Below are 17,729 nucleotides of genomic sequence, written 5' to 3'. Positions count from 1 at the left end.
CTGCAGCACATTACTTACAGAATTATAAGTCTGGTTGTGTTTCTTCCTCATGATTGTCAGAACTGGTTCTGCATTTGATGGACTAGAGTATTTCAGAATAGAGTTTTTCTTGTTTGAAAGAACAAGGTAGGATCAGTTCTGTGTGTTACCTTGCTTGATGAGCTGCCTGTCAATCCGCACTTGCTTCATTCCAGAAGAATCCTACAAAATTTCTGCTTCCAGTGGATAACTAGCACATGTCCTAAATTAGGAAATGTTTTCAGCCTTACATCTCCCTTCCTGATAAATCTTTTTTACTATATGCTTTTAAATATGTCATCTCTTTAGAAGCCCGTTTCCCTTTCCCTGGGCAGCAGTCCATGTGAAAGAGATCTTTTCCTTATGGAGAACAGAATTCTGAACAACGGTGTGATGAGTCTTTCTATGAAGGTCTGTGTTTTGCAAAACAACCAGTAATGGTTCTAAAGAGGATCAAATTCCTGGTCCCTTTCTGTGCAATTTAATGCACTTCTAAGTGGAATCTCTTGACGCTTTTTGTGCTTTTGAAAAGGCCGTATTGTATCACAGTACTGGTTTGGCCATTGCTTGTTAAATGTCCTGGTAAACCTAAATGCTGTACTGATCTTTAGCCGCTATTCAGAGTCCTACCTTGTCAGCTATATTGCTTTCAGAAAGTACTGTTAAGTAGCAGAATAGTTGCTACATCTCCTTTACATGCAGGAAGCTCTTTCTCCCCTATATTTTTGCCTTTCCAAAAGCTTTTTGTGGAATCTTATATTAGTGTCTTGGGATTAAGTCTGGTTATCTTTGCATACGCAAAGTTGTTCTCTTTTGGAACCAGAGTTGTTCTATTTCAGAAACAAGTGAAAAATTTGCCTGTTGTAATCCACAGAGTTCACACTCGAATACATACAGAGGGTAGTGTTACAAATATTCTCATAAGTTAAAATTTTATATATAAGCTGGGTTTGATCAAAAGGTAAAGACTGTAGAATATAGGGGTTTGAAGCTCGCAATGTAGTCATCGAAACTTAGGAACATACAAAATGTGCTGTATACAGTCATAAGAAAATAAGTATTGTCTAAAATTAGTTAACCATAGAAACTTCGACCGATTTGTTAGTTTGTAGTGTTTTGTCCTAAGAAACTAAGAGAGATCGTTATGGACCTTAGTTCTGTTGCTTAGAAACCCCACTTTGATCAAGATTCCAGTTAGTGGAATTAAGTAAGATTAACCAATGAATGTTATAAGATACGAATATTGATGAGGTGATGTGATTGAGGGCCAATCACTAGAAACATTAAGTGTAAGAATTAACATTGAATGTACTTTATGTAAATCTAATGCATGATGGCAAGATCGTACTGCGCAGAATCACATAAGAGAGGTCAACTATCGGACAAGGTGAGGAAGACTATGGAAGACCACCAGAGGGCTTCTGAAGACCACCAGAGACTTCACCACGCCTGCGTAAAAGGACATTTACATATGCTAATGATTTATCGGACAATTCATGATTATGTATGGCATTTCCCAGAAATCTAGTGAATATGTATAACAGGTGTGTATTTAACCTGCATGATTGAATCAGACAGGTGCACACACTAGGTGGAGTGATCCCCTGTGTGCCCAGCGCTGCAATAAAGAAGTGCCTGCTTCTTAACTTCTCATTGCTGTTAAGGAGTTTTATTCCGGTTTTCGGCAACAGTTTTGGCGACCCAGATGGGACCTTGCGAGTGAGACTGGACGAGATCGAGTGTTGATCGAGCTCCGGCCGGCACCGAGGGATTCTCGGGGAGAACCATCACTCTCGACTCATAAAGCTCCTCGCAACGTTCCCTGGAAAAAGGGTAAGGCACTTCTTCTTTGAAACTTGTTTGGATAGCCTGCCCGTAAGGCGCGGCGAAAGCTTCGCAGGGTTGGGGCTGAGAGGGTACCCGTTTGTGTAGTAGCCTAGGCGTCTGCCCGTAAGTCATAAGCGAAAGCTATTGCAGGGTTGGACAATTTTGGGGAACAAGGGAACCTATATGCTATAGAGTTCTCAAAGGTAGTACCTCCGACTGCGGTTGGAAGTTTTAAGTCTGAGTATATTTTGCTGATTAATAATCTTGCCAGGGGATATTGGTTATGACTCTTGCCTAGGGAATTCGGTTCTGTCCGTGCCCTAGACAAGCAGGTGGACTCCATTACCTGGCAACAATTGTGGTGCTTCCGACTGCGGTTGGAAGTTTTAAGTGTGAGTATATTTTGCTGATTAGTAATTTTGCCAGGGGATATTGGTTATGGCTCTTGCCTAGGGAAGTCGGCTTTATCCGTGCCCTGGACAAGTAGGTGGACTCCATTACCTGGCAACAATTGTTATTTACATTTGTTTGATATCTGGTATTTGATACATGCATTTGGTATTTGAAACTTTGTACTTGATACTTGGTTTGGTATTTGACATTTGATATTTAATTATTGACATTTGATACTTGATATTTGATATGTATATTTAATAGATATTTGGTATCTGATATATAAACATAATGACATTAGCCAAATTATTTAAGAGTAAGAGTATGGGAAATTTATCCACTGATGGAAAGATACCAAAAACATCTCTGTTGGGATGTTTGTTGACACATTGGAGTGAATTACATAATGACTTATATAAAAATCAAATGATTGAATATTATAATCATTGGTGGCCCTTGTATGTTTTGGAAGATCAGGAAAAGTGACCAACAAATGGAACTTTAAGCTATAATACTATATTACAGTTAATGTTATTTTGTAGAAGAGAGTAAATGAAATAAAGTGCCATATGTAGATTTTTTTTCAAGTGAAAGTATCTGAAGAGGACCAGAGGGGAGTCTCCCAGTAAAACCTCTGGTTACAACTAAACTGATAGAACAGAAAATTGAATTTGAATTGACACTAGAGTCACCTTTTCAGCTTTAAATACCTTAGAGGGAGAATTAAGTTCTGAAGAAATTGGTGGTGTTGGTGCAACAAGTGAATGAGAAACTAGACCCTTTTTAAATCTTTAACAATGAAATTAAAAAAAGCAATGGGTCACTCAACAGTTTTTGTATGTGACAATTTCTCTTAAACTCCTGCTAAGGAGAGATTTATTTGAGAATTTAGAGGCAGAAATTAAATGTTAAAATGGAGAGATTAAAATTTTAATTCCAGGAACTAAACATATCGAAGCAGTGGCTTTGTTGTTGCAGGACGGTCACCGAAAGCAGAGGATCATACCAGTCACAGTAAATAATGCTGTAATTCTAGTCGTCTGGGCTGAGGAAGTTCCTGGTAAATCCAAAAGAACAGAGCCTGTGAGAATTGATTTAAAGCCAGGATCGAGTCCGGTAAGAATTAAACAATACTCCCTAAAACTGGAAAGTCGGAAAGAGTTAGTACCAATAATACAAAAATTTCTAAAGTACAAATTGTTAATAGAATGTGAATCCAAATATAATACCCCAATTTTGCCTGTTAAAAAGGCTAATGGAAAAGATTACAGGCTGGTTCAAGACCTTAGAACAATAAATCAAATAGTACAAGATATGCATCCGGTAGTAGCAAATCCTAATACTTTGTTAACAACCCTAACAGAGAAACAAGAATGGTTCACAGTGTTAAACTTAAAAGATGTCTTTTTCTGTATTCCCTTGAATTCCAATAGTCAAGAGCTTTTGCTTTTGAATGAAAAAAATCCTGAGACTGGGAAAAATGCAATATACATGGACAGTCTTGCCTCAAGACTTTAAGAACAGCTCTATCATTTTTGGAAATCAATTGGCACAAGAATTAGAAATTTAGAAGAAAGAAAATAATCAAAGAATCCTGTTGCAATATGTAGATGATTTATTAATTACAGCTGAGACGGAAAAACAATGCACAAAGTTAACTATTAACTTTTTGAACTTTTTGAATATCAGTAGATATCGAGTGTCAAAAGAAAACGCCCAAATAACCCAGAGAAAAGTAACTTATTTGGGTTTTTAAATCCTGAAAAAAAAAAAAACAGAGACAATTAGAAACTGAGAGAAAAGAGACAATTTGTCATCTCCCTGAACCTAAGACTCTAAAAGAATTGTGAACATTTCTGGGAATGGTTGGGTGGTGTCACCTGTGAATTGCAAATTATGGCTTGCTGGTCCGACCTTTATATGAGCAGCTCAAAACCTCAAACAATGGATTTATAGATTGGACTGATGCCGGGAAAGTTGCTTTTAAACAACTAAAAAACAGGCTTTAATAGAGGCGCCAGCCCTAGGCCTGCCAGATCTCACAAAGACATTTGAACTCTTTACTCATGAAAGAAGAAGTATAACTCTGAGTGTCCTAGTCCAATATCTGGGACCAAGTCGGCGAGCTGTGACCTACTTCTTGAAACAATTAGACAGTGTGAGTCTGGAATAGCCTGGTTGTCTGAGAGCCGTTGCTGCAACTGTGCTACTGATCCAGAAAGCTTATAAGTTCACCTGAAAACAAAGGATTACTGCGTATGTTCCCCATATGATAACTATTGTGTTAAAACAGAAAGGGGGCATTAGTTATCCCCAATAGAATGCTGAAATACCAAGTGGTGTTACTAGAACAACGTGATGTTTACTTAAAACTACTACCATCGTTAACCCTGCTATGTTTTCAACTAATCAAGTTAAAAGAGAACTAGAACATGACTGCTTGCAGACAATCGAAGGAGTTTACTCCAGCCGACCGGATCTCTGAGATGCACCACTGGAAGAAACAGATTGGGAACTGTATACTGATGGAAACAGTTTCATCCATGAAAGAAAGCGTTTATCAAGATATGCAATAACTACTACTGAGGAGGTAATTGAATCATAAGCTTTGCCTTCAAATATCTGCCCAAAAGACTGAATTGATGGCTCTTACTTAAACACTGGAACTAAGTCAAGAAAAACGAGTCAACATTTGAACAAATGCAAAGTGCTTTTGGAATAATACATACACATGAAACAATATGGAGAGGAAGAGGACTGTTATCTACACAAGGAGCCACCATTCAACATGCAGAACAAATACTGAAATTGTTAAAAGCCATCCGAAAACCAATAACAGTCACTATAATATACTGTAAAACACATCAGTTAAGTAAGACTGTTCCTGAAAGAGGTAACCGATTGGCTAATAAAGCTGCTAAAGAGGCTACAGAAAAAGACATCCTAGCACTAGTTTCAGAGAAAAGTGTAAAATTGTCTAAAGAAGTTCCAAATAATAATGAAAAAAAGATGAAGAATTAATTATTAAATTACAGACTAACAAAATAAAATAGGATAGGCTATAACACTGATAAGTCAAATAATAGTCCCACCCACGATAATAAGAAAAATTGCCCTAGCTGAACATAACAAAGTATATTAATGAACAGAAAGTGAAATATGACAAAGATTGTTTAAACAATTATAAGCGGATATAAAATTTATATATAAAATTATCCCCAAATGAGTAATAAGATTATCTTTGGAATTATTAAATAAGGAATTATTTTTAAGAGAATATTAGCAAATTGATTTTATAAAATTGTCTTAAAAAGAAAGATATATCCTAGTTTTAGTTGATATTTTATTAAGTGGCCTGAGGCTTTCCCTTGTTGCACCAACAAAACGAGAAAAATAGTTAAAGTCTTACTCAAAGAGACGATACCAAAATTTAGAGTGCCTGTAAGAATGTCATCCGACAATGGCCCTCATTTTATAACAAAGATTATGAAACAAGTTGAGCAAAGTATTACCTATAGATTGAGACTATCACACCCCATATAGACCACAAGCAAAGAAAAAAAAAAAAAAAAAAAAAAAAAAAGAGAAAAAATATACCCTTAAACAACAGTTGAGCAAAATTTGTTAAGAAACCTCACTCACATTACCCATAAGAGTCTTATGTTTTAAGTATTTTGAGTACCTTTGGAAATATGTTTTTTTAAAAAGAGTGTTAGGATTTCTTTAAGAAATTCTTTTTAAGAATTGTGTCAGTATGTCTCCACAGCTGGATCCTTAGAATTAGATAAAACAGCCCATCCCTTCTGACCAGGAGATTAATTTAAACAAACAAAAGAAAAGGTACAATTTGTGTGATTTGTCTAATTTTTTTTTAAGAAGAAAATCAATCATAAAACTATAATCATCCAAGCTGTTACAAGACAGTAAGATAGACAAACAATCCCAGAATTTATAATTAATAAAAATTATAGTGAAAGTATTGAAATAATTTTCAAAACTTTCAAAGGGGGGAAATGTTACAAATATTCTCATAAGTTAAAATTTTATATATAAGCTGGGTTTGATCAAAAGGTAAAGACTGTAGAATATAGGGGTTTGAAGCTCGCAATGTAGTCATCGAAACTTAGGAACATACAAAATGTGCTGTATACAGTCATAAGAAAATAAGTATTGTCTAAAATTAGTTAACCATAGAAACTTCGACCGATTTGTTAGTTTGTAGTGTTTTGTCCTAAGAAACTAAGAGAGATCGTTATGGACCTTAGTTCTGTTGCTTAGAAACCCCACTTTGATCAAGATTCCAGTTAGTGGAATTAAGTAAGATTAACCAATGAATGTTATAAGATACGAATATTGATGAGGTGATGTGATTGAGGGCCAATCACTAGAAACATTAAGTGTAAGAATTAACATTGAATGTACTTTATGTAAATCTAATGCATGATGGCAAGATCGTACTGCGCAGAATCACATAAGAGAGGTCAACTATCGGACAAGGTGAGGAAGACTATGGAAGACCACCAGAGGGCTTCTGAAGACCACCAGAGACTTCACCACGCCTGCGTAAAAGGACATTTACATATGCTAATGATTTATCGGACAATTCATGATTATGTATGGCATTTCCCAGAAATCTAGTGAATATGTATAACAGGTGTGTATTTAACCTGCATGATTGAATCAGACAGGTGCACACACTAGGTGGAGTGATCCCCTGTGTGCCCAGCGCTGCAATAAAGAAGTGCCTGCTTCTTAACTTCTCATTGCTGTTAAGGAGTTTTATTCCGGTTTTCGGCAACAGTAGCAGTATGTAAAATTTTTGATCCTTGTGTTCACTTATTGTTGAAATCTTTGGTTCTTGCAGTACTCTTACTGTGTCCTAACAGCATAGGTACACACCTTCATGAGCATTATCGGATTGACCTGTCACTGAATGTTAAACAAGAAATTAATGCTAAAATGCCTGTTGGTACACAACAGAACAGAAGAACAGTCTCCTAATACATACCTGTTGCTGAAAGTTTGCTTTTTTTGCCTCAGCCCTTTGGTAAAAAGCAGCAACAGAGATACTCCTTTGTGAAATGTCCCACTCATTGTGTGGTTGTGGTAATGATCTGGCAAAACAACAAAGAATTTTTGATGAGAAGTTTGTTAGAGCATGTGTCTGCTATCGACAACTATGTCATCTTTGTTGGGTCTGTATAACAGTATATAAGTCAATCTTAGTTACTTTGCCTCTCGTTAAAGTTCCTTTGAAAAGGGATCTGCCTCAGCCCATGATGTTGCTTAATATGAGCAATAGCAGTAGCCTGACTAGGTAATTTATGTGCAGGGAATAGTCTGGAGCTCATGGCTGCCTTTTTTTTTTTTTTCCTTTTTCTTTTTAGCTGAGTGTCACTTAGTGTGCAAAGTGTACTTTTGATTTGTCAGGTGGAATCACTGAAGGAATCGTTTTACTTGTGTCCGGGCAATCAGGTCCCTGCTGTCACGAAGAATTGCTTTTCTATATGAAAACTAAAGATGAAAGAGTGATTGTTCATGTTACAGTAATTTGTACAATCTTCAAAATATGTTGTTAACACAGTGGGACCTGTGAATCAGTCGTGCTTCTCAAGGATGAATGAACTTGAGGTTAGGCTGCAGTTCTAATTTCCTTCACGACCTCAACAATGGGAGGTTAAAAGGAGTGTCAATGGTTGCGAAGTCCTAGTAGGCTCAAAAGGATCTAATCTACACAAGTATTGTGGGCAAACAGGCTTGGATCCCGGTCTCAATGCATGTAACTCTTTTCTGAACAAACAATACAATAAAGTTCTCTTTCCTCTCCATCAATTGTTTTTTAAATTTTGGCTTTTTTTTTTTTTAATTAAACAACAGAGTAAAACCTCAGAAATGTAAAGTTATCTGCAGGCTAGAGATGCTTTAAAAGCAATTATTTGCAAGAACTAAATTGGATTTTCTGGAAAATTTTTGCCTGGGTCAGGCTAGCACCACTGTGAGTGGATCCCAGGCTGCTGGGCATTTGGCAGACTACTGAAGCAGAGAAGAAAGTTCTGGGAGTGATAAAGCAACATCAGCCACTTTTTGGGTTTCTGTCAGTAGTTTCTGTAGCAAAAAGAATATTGAAACACTTTCAACCTAATTTTCCTAGTGAGGACTGAGTGGAGTAGCATAGGTGATACTGACATAGCTCTATTGCCTCCTAAGGAAAACTGTTCAGGTCTTGCATTAAGTTAGCTTAGAGTAATTTTGTTAGTAGTGGTCTGTGGAACTTACCCAAATGTGCTTGAGAATCTAGTCTGCCTCGATGTATTAGGGAATTACCAACTTCTGTGTTAGTGAGGCAGGGATCTATAACATGAAAAAATTCTGTGGGTATTAGATCCTTTCTGATGGATCTAAGAGAATTGTCTGGATGGTGCTGTTTTGTTATTCTGTGGCTATGTTCTGTTAAATGTAACTTTTTAATTTATTTTATTTTTAGCCATCATTTTAGTCACCACTTGATTATAAATCAGTTTTGTTTCTGGGTAGGTTGTTTTTATTAATGGCTTTTGTTTAAACTTAAAAATTTTTTGGCATCCATGAACTTGCTATCCAGATAAGTAAATACCTTTGGAACCGAGTGAACTAAGGCAAATTGCTTTGCAAGTGGAAGAATAGATGCAGCTGGCATTCAGTAGGATGTAGGATTCAGGCTATGTTATTTATGTTAATTTATCAAGTATTTTATTAAATATTGGTGCATTATTTTAGTTTTCTCCTGCTTTGTAGTGCAATAGTACACCATCTATATATATCTTTTATGTTGAAGATTAATAGTAAGATAGAAATGACTAGTCTTATACAGCATGACTGTTCCCTAGTTTCCAAAATAGATTGGAATGGTTATATTTTTGCAATGGCGGTGTTGATGTCTGTTTCCATTTTTTAAATACTACTTTATTATGTACTGAAAGCTTGCCAGCTTTTTTCCAATTCAGTTGGTTTGTCTTAAAATACTGCTTCTCATTGCAAACCTTGTATCTACTAGATCTTGAGCATGATTACTTATGTCACCAACTTTTTTGTTCTTTTCCTGTTTTAGGATGTAGATATGATGGATCAAAATGGAATGACACCTTTAATGTGGGCAGCTTACAGAACGCATAGGTAATATCTCACTGCAGTTTTGACTTTCTGTTGATGTTAACTAAGCAGCATATAGTAGTGACTGGTTTTGATGTTTTGAAAGTTTTTTCTCATTTAACTTGTCAGTGTTCTTTCCACAATTGCCACTTTATCTTTCTTCATTTATGATTGTTGTGCGTTAACCCCAGTAAGCAGCTCAGCCCCATGCAGCCACTTGCTCACTCCTGCCCAGCGGGATGGGGAGGAGGAGAATCAGGAGGGTAGTAAAAGTGAGAAAACTCGTGGGTTGAGATAAAAGACAGTTTAATAGATAAAGCAAAAGCCATGCACCCAAGCAAAGGAAAGTAAGGAATTCATTCACTGCTTCCCATCGGCAGGCAGGTGTTCAGCCATTTCCAGGACAGCAGGGCTCTATCGCCTGTAACGGTTACTTGGTAAGGCAGATGCCATAACTCCAAATGCCCTCCCTTCCTCCTCCTTTCCCCCAGCTTTTATTGCCTAGCATGCCATTATCTGGTGCAGAATTTCCTTTTGGTCAGTTGGGGTCAGCTGCAGGACAGTGTGAGAAATGGAAAAGGCCTTGATGCTGTGTAAGCACTGCTCAGCTGTAGCTAGAACACAGGTGTGTTATCAACACCATTTTGGTCACAAATCCAAAACAGCACCATAGGAGCTACTATGAAGAAGATTAACTTGATCCCAGCCAAAACCAGTACAATGACTTCTTCAAGAGAGAGGAGGATATGCAGAAGTACTCACTAATATGAACTTTTAGTTTACAAAGTGAATCTTCCTATGGGGATGACTGGGAAAAGTTGGTGTAAAATAACACTTCTCCAAAGAGCAAATTTGTATGAATTAGATTCCTGCTCGGAAGAGCCTATCTCCATTGATTGTTGAGAGGAACATAGACTAGCTTTAACGAATACCTACCATTACGAGCATTATCATCCTATTTTATTTTCATCTTTTGGAATGTAAAGTGGAAATATAGCATGTTTTGAACTTTGATTATTTTCTGCCAAGTATATAATCATGTGCATGCTTTTACAAATCTGTTAATACTGTTAGGTTTTAGTAAACGTGAAAATAGAATTGTATAATAAATGTTTCATGGCATCCCAGAACAAGCTGTCTTACTGAGCTCCTTTAAAAGTCAACAGAATTGTGGTTGCTGTTTGGGGCGAAAGGAAGTCGAGCCATTCATAATCATGGGCAAAAAATGTCACTTTGCTACTACATAGTGTCGCTGATCAATGGTCTTTGTAGAAATTGAACTCATTAACAATTAAGTTGGTATGTATTTGAGTTCATTTTCTGTAGATCTAACAAGAATTTTCTTTTCTAGTGTGGATCCAACCCGATTACTACTTACATTTAATGTTTCTGTTAATCTTGGAGACAAATATCACAAAAACACAGCATTGCATTGGGCTGTGCTAGCAGGAAATACTACAGTTATTAGCCTTCTGTTAGAAGCTGGAGCTAATGTTGATGCTCAAAATATAAAGGTAAACACTTGGTCTGTTTTTATTGTAAGTGGTTTGAAGCAGAAATAACAGAGATCTCAAGAATAGATTATTATTGTGGGTATGTTGGGATCATGAAGATGAAGCAAAAGCCATGCCACTAATGTTTAATCCGGGAATCAGTTTTTCTTAACAGTGATGCATAACCACTAAATCTGCACCTTCAAAAGCACTCATGTAAATAATTTACCAACGGTTACGTGCAAATATATGGGAGTGGCGTGTGCAATTAGGCTGCCTGCGTGAAGACCTGTGCATTTGGATGCAAATTGGAAATATGACTGCATGTCTTCTAGTTAAGTTCTGGAGTGACTGTCTGTCTGTTGGAGTGAGAAGTGAGACATTTCTGTCCTCTTCCAGAGAGACGATAAATGCTCTAGTATATCTGCCAGTGGCAGTAAGGAAGTTGAAGGACTAAAAATACCAGTAGGAATAAAATAAGAAAATGGGCTCTCTTTTGTATCAGAACTTTAAACTGCCTGATTACTCTCCCAGAACCTCTTAACAATGAAGCTAGGTTCAGCAGTAGCAGAGCCCCTCCCTAGCATATGTTAGGCCAGCCAAGCAGCTGTTAGAATTTATGCCACAGACTTGGAGTCTGTAAGAGCTTCTCCAGGAGTCGGAGGTGCACCTAGTGAATGTGTTTTTTTGTCTATTGCCTCCAGACTATTCTATATATCAAATTAGATGCACTTTACCACCCAAGCTGTTCCTTCTGTGGTGTCAGAGAAGTCGTCACTTTTAGAAAAAGAGTTCTCTGCAAATATTTGTATTTTCCACTTAATGAGTGTTACAGATGGAGTGGTTACACTGGAAAATACAGCTGTAAATCTACATTTTATAAATATTTATACTTAATTAAATTTATTTGACCTTTCGCCATTTTTCCTACTGATTAAGATGGCCAGGGCCTATTTTGCTTGGCCACAAGTGATAGAAATATGCTAAAAAAATATATATATACACTTCCATTTTCTTGAACAGCATGGAACAGCCTTTTTAAGGGTGCAGTCAAATTTTTCTAGTAGCTTTCTCGGTCCTACATCCACAACAGAATATCAGAAATACTGATGATCATGAATGAAAACTCATTAGAAAACTCACATGGCTTTTCACGTGTTTAAAACAAATCAATTAGCCTCTTGCATGTACTGGTGTGAATATATAATAATTATTCCTGGTCTGTAAGGTCAGTCGTGTGGATGAATTGTGCTTCTAGTATCGCTTGTTGTAAACTGTTGAAAAGCTTTTTTCTATGCCACCTAGTGTTAAAAATTAAAGTATTTTTGTGGAAAAAAAATAAGTGTCTTATACCCTGCTTCCCTTGGCAGACTGATTAGTGTGACTAGAGTTTTAAAGTCATCACCTTACCTATATTTCTGAACTCTTATGAAATCCATAATAAAAATTCGTATGTTTGGCCAAATGAAAAAGTATCTGCTAGCCTGAAGCAATTCATGGTCTCTCCTTCTTTATTGACAGACAGCAGCAGTCAGTAGAAAAATAGGTTTTTGAACCTGCTGGATCATGATATCTTTCCAGTCATGCCAGAAGACGTGTGCTTGGTTTCATTAACCACTGCCCGCCTTCTGCGGTGGAGCCTACATTTCTTGTATGCCATCCCAAGTTTCTAGGATCTTCAGAGGATCAAAATCATTCTAGCAGTGGCAATTTTGCCATCCTGCCAGTGGTTTTGTAGCAGATGCTGATTTGGGTGATAGTAAACATACAGGAAACATAAGAATTTGGTTGATTTTTTTATAGGTATATAGAAACTCAGTTTCGTGCTTCTCCTTTGACTGTTCAGCAAAAAAGTTTTCTTTGAGCCAAAACCTGGTGGTTAAGTGTCTGGCTCATGTTTCTTCAGAAGTAACAGGAATCGTGAAAGGCTCCTTTCTTGATGCAGTTACTTCCAGATTTCTGCAGCACTGTCTAGTGAGGTTCTTTTCTCAGATAGCCCATGGAATTGACCAAGAATGGTGGTAAGACAGCTCAGGTTAAAGAAATACATTGGCTGAAAGCCATTCATCTTTTTCAAATTATGAAGTGGCTGAAACATTAGGTGCGAGCTTTGACCTTGTTGTTACCAGCTCTAGGCAGTCTGTGTTAGAAATGCACATGCTGCTGGCTGCCTAGGTTTGGAACAAATTGAAACCAGTCATCTCAGTAAGGTGCTCTTTTTACTTGCATGACAGTTTGAGAAGTACATGAACAATAGCACTTTTATTCTAGAATAAATCTTGATACAAGCAGTGGGGTTTGTCCTGGTTTGTGTTATTTGTCCTCTTTATATTATGCTGTACAAGAAAATAATACTTTTCTTTTGGTACTAAGATACTTTCTTTTTCCTTACTGAGAACTGGATTACAGTTGGAGTTGGAAGCTGCTTTTTAGTAGTCAAAATAGAGTGGTTTTTTTGTTTGTTTGGGGTTTTTTTGTTAAGGAAATTATCTTGCCATACCAGTAGACAGATTGGGCAGATGAGGGATGAGGACATGATTTCACAGCGAGTCAGCTTATCACTGGGGGACTGGGGGGGAAACCTTTAAATTTTATTTAAGTATAAGGAGAAGCTCCTTTTTTCTAGAGTGATAGAGACCTAAAAGAGCTTTTATGGTTTAAGGAAGTGGTTTTTTTTTTTTAATCTGTTAACAAATCATTGAATGAACTTTAGATGTAGTTTCTTGATTATGCGGTGTATCTGTAGGCTTGTCTGTGGAAGTCTACATGTAAAGTTCCCTATGGTAATTACTCTTCAGATTATTCTTTCTATCTAAACACTTTAAATATATACTACTGAAGCCTTATTACTTGCTGGCAAACTAAGTGTGTTACTAGATTAAGTTCCCTGATTATTTTTTTTTCCTTCTAAGCAAGTCAGCCATCCATCACCCCTGTGAATACAAGGAAAATATTAAAATGGCCAGATGATGAGAAGCATAGTCAAAGACTTCTTTAAAGCTCCCTCAATCTTTTTATCTAGGCAGTTCCTAGGTGTCTCATGGCCCTCTAGTGGAAGGGATGCTCAGCTGGACCCCAAGACAACTTCAGGATTTACTTGGGAGATCAACTCCCAGAGGGGATTGCTTGTCCACAGGTAATCTTTACAGTCTAGATCTATAAGGTGATATTAAAACAGCATCATCTCTGGAGTTTTCCAGATATTAGCAATTCAAGGTGCTATTAAATTTGTGATGAAGCAGGCACTGTAGTTTGATTTCAGGCGTTTCTGTTGAGGATGGAGTTAACTTAATCTGTTTCTTAAACATCTGGCTAAACAATTTTGAATCCAAGTTAAGTCAAAAGGTTATTCTTTTTTTTAACTGATTTTGCTAGTTAAACTTCTCGCACAGGAGCGCAAGATCCTGTTAAGCGGCAAAAAGCTTCACTTCATAATCTGTAGTCTGTGCTATTTAGTCTCCTTTAAGAGGTTTGGAGCAAGATTTCAAAGGCAAAAATGACAGTTAAGTACTCAATTCCCATTGTCTTTCTATGGGATACAGGTAGCTAACTGTACTCTTTAATCTTTGAAATCTCTTCTGTCTATAGTAATTATTGCCCTTTCTGGGTAATTTCAGCTTCTGGTACCTGTCTCACTTTTTTTTTAGGAGGGGGCCGAGCGATGGAGGATTCAGCCATTTTTCAAGCCTCCATGAATGGTTTGTTTAGGAGGGGAGTTAACTCCAGTAGAAGAGAGGAGGAGTCAAATGCAAAACTGAAGCTGGAGGTACCTGCAATTGGTTGTCTCTTGCCTCCTCTATAATTTTAGACCCAGTCAATAACTTTCACTTAGCTCTCTTCCTAAATGTTTAGAAAGCAATAAAATCAAATCAGTTTGGCAGGCACCTTTGGCCCCTGTATCCCTCTCTCTTTTGCTTTGTCTGTCAGTCCTCTCTGAAAGTAGGAAAAGAGAAAGCATGGACCGTTGCTGGCTTAGCAGCCAAAGTATATGAAGCACAAGCTAAGCATAAAAGCTCAGAGTTTTGGAATAAGTTGGACATGAGCAATCAGTTTATTCTTTCCTGTTTTCTTCCTAGGACTTCCATAACTGAGATGAATATAAGAACATTAAGCTTGTGGAAAAAGTTCCTTATAGAAACGTTCCATGATATTAGTAACTTCACTCTGCCAAAAAGGCAAAGGATTATCTGACAAGTCAGGCTTTAGACTGGGAGAGTTTCCATGATCCAGTGGGTCACAAGTTCTTATTCTTTGCTTGATTTCTGCTGCCTGTCAATAGCTGAGGGGGAAGCACAGTCTTTCATTTACAGACTAGTAGACTGTGTAGAACAGTGAAACGTAGATGTGTTATGCCAAAGGCAACAATTATTGCTATGTCAGGACATATATATTGTCAGGATCACACATTTAATATTCTACTACTTGTCCACGCATGTATAGTTATGAGTGAAAAAGACCAAAAGGAATGAATGATGTTTGGTGTCAAGTAAGCTGCAGAGCAAAAAGTATGCAAGAACGTAGCTTAATCGGATTTAAAATGCATTATTTTTACCTGCTAATATTCTGTTTCAAAAGTGCTCTGAATGCATTTTATTTTTAAATTGGATGTTTCCCACTTTTATACTCTTGGCAGGGAGAATCACCACTTGATCTAGCAAAACAGAGGAAAAACGTTTGGATGATCAATCACCTACAGGAAGCAAGACAGGCAAAGGGATATGACAGTCCATCCTTTCTGAGAAAACTAAAAGCTGATAAGGTAAGAAGTAGTATAACATGTAAATCAATATTACTGCTGCTGTTGGCTTGGGGGCCTGTGTGTTTGTTTAAGGTAAGCAGTTCAGTACTGTGGTTTCCCCACGTTTCAGTTTTGGGAAACGCCTTTTTGTTATGACAAAAGTAATTGCAAAAGAAAAAAATAAATATCTTTGTTCAAGGCAGGAGGAAAGAAAACCCTAAGCCTCCACACAGTTACCTTTAGCTTTTGTCCTAACTAAATGTTAGGAAAGTACCAAGTGGTCTGGTATTGTTGGGGATAGCCAAGACTTTCACAAAGCTGACTCTCAAGTGTCTCAGGAAAGAAGCATTTTAGATATCCTGAACTCTGATCTCCTCTCTAATTATGCAGTGTTTTGAGTTGAATGAAAGCAGCAGTCAATCTTGGCGGTATGATGTAGTATATGAATCTCTAATGTGGAGGCCTTTTTCTTCTCAGGTTATTATTTAACACTGTAGATAGGAGGAGACAAGAAATGAGGGTATAAAGGGTAACGTGTTGCTCTAGCATGAAGACCTGTCTACCTGCCTATAGTTTGAGAACTTGCATAGAGTTAATATTTTCTTATCATGCAGAGTGTTGTGCTGGATATTAAGTATTGCTATCACTGATTTCTTATAACTTCTTGATTTAAAGATACATTGCATCTTGATGATTAAAGCACTGTGCTTTAATCTCGTGGTAATATAATAATGCAGTGATTATTGACTTTAAGTGATTTGTGCATTGTGTTATGTGTACATGTGCATTGTGACTGTGTTTTGAATATCTGGAAAGGATTCAGTGCCTTAATCAGGAATTGTAACCACATAGTATAAGACAAAAAAGGTTCTGTCTTCATAGACACTTCAGTATGACTTTTTTCCATAACTTCAGTCTTTAAAGTTCACTGAGATTGCCATGTGCTGTGTAGTAGTTTATACACTTAAATTCTTAAAAATTGTATACACTTAGATTCTTAAAAAAGAGGTACTGTTGCCTTTATTCTGGATTAACAGTAGTCTCTAAAAGGCAGTTCTTTTTAAAACAAATAAAATTATTGATTTGTTATAAAATTTTAGGAGGATTCTTTCTTGTCCATACATTGGAGATATGTAAAAATAGGAAAGAACAAAAATTTATGAAGATTCCTCCCCCTATGCCAAGCTTCCTGAAAATTTAAGTTTTTGTGACTGTCCTATTTATTGTAGAATATTATTATACAACCTGTTCCTAAAAACAGAATCACTTACTGATATTTGTTTCTATATAGGAATTCCGTCAGAAGGTGATGCTGGGAACTCCTTTCCTAGTAATTTGGCTGGTTGGGTTTATAGCAGACCTAGACATTGATTCTTGGCTCATTAAAGGGCTGATGTATGGTGGCGTTTGGGCTATGGTGCAGTTTCTTTCAAAGTAAGTGTTTTACTAGGATGCTGTCTGTTTAGTGTGTGCACAAGTGTTTTGCTGACATCTTTATTGGATAAGTAATCTTAACTTTCTATTTTTTGCGTGGTTTTTTTGACATGCAACATTTATTTTTTGTTGGAATTTTTTTTTTATTACTATTTCTGGGAAAGATCATGTGGAACTTTAGCTCTTGTAATGCTCTGTTGTCTTGCAAATAGCCATGGAATTGCCTTGGGTGAATACCACTGAGGTAATAGAAGCTAAGAGCAGAACAGTTCAGTCATTCTCCAGAGGAGGGTGCTGAATGTCTGTCTACAGTAATCAGCATGAATTTTGAAGAAAACAGTCAAGAAAAAAGTTACTAGAAAGAAATAGCAAAAATGCATGTATGAGTTTGCTTTTAAAACCAAATTTTTTTAGAGTTTAAATACCCAAAGGCATCTGAAGAGATTTTTAGAGATAAATGAAGTTAGAGTCAGGTTTTATAGCTTCTGTTGTTGTAGAAACGGGTGACTAAAGAAAAAGGCTGCTTTCTAATAATGTTTTTAATTTGTTACCTGATCATAAAGAATTTTAGTTGTGATTCTGATTGCTTTAATTATCTGTAAATGCATGTGCATATACACACACAGGCATGCTCCAACAGATTTTCAAGATCTGTAGACTACTTCATCTATGCTTTGCTTTTCGTTGTCATGTGTGGC

The 17,729-nt window shown here is 36.9% G+C and overlaps 1 protein-coding gene across 1 annotated transcript in view; it reads left to right on the top strand.

Moving 5' to 3' along the window:
- ZDHHC17 (zDHHC palmitoyltransferase 17) overlaps positions 1–17,729 on the top strand; it is an 83,407-nt gene that overhangs the window by 39,551 nt on the left and 26,127 nt on the right. Inside the window, exons 6-9 of the mRNA XM_075058179.1 lie at positions 9,326–9,390; positions 10,718–10,880; positions 15,493–15,618; positions 16,889–17,031. Of these exons, the coding sequence (XP_074914280.1) occupies positions 9,326–9,390; positions 10,718–10,880; positions 15,493–15,618; positions 16,889–17,031 (497 nt within the window). The remainder of the gene's footprint in view (positions 1–9,325; positions 9,391–10,717; positions 10,881–15,492; positions 15,619–16,888; positions 17,032–17,729) is intronic.

Source organism: Buteo buteo, chromosome 26 (assembly GCF_964188355.1).
Source record: "Buteo buteo chromosome 26, bButBut1.hap1.1, whole genome shotgun sequence".
Taxonomy (NCBI): Eukaryota; Metazoa; Chordata; class Aves; order Accipitriformes; family Accipitridae; genus Buteo; species Buteo buteo.
The sequence above is the reverse complement of the archived record's forward strand: the minus strand, read 5'-3'. Positions and strand labels throughout refer to the sequence as shown.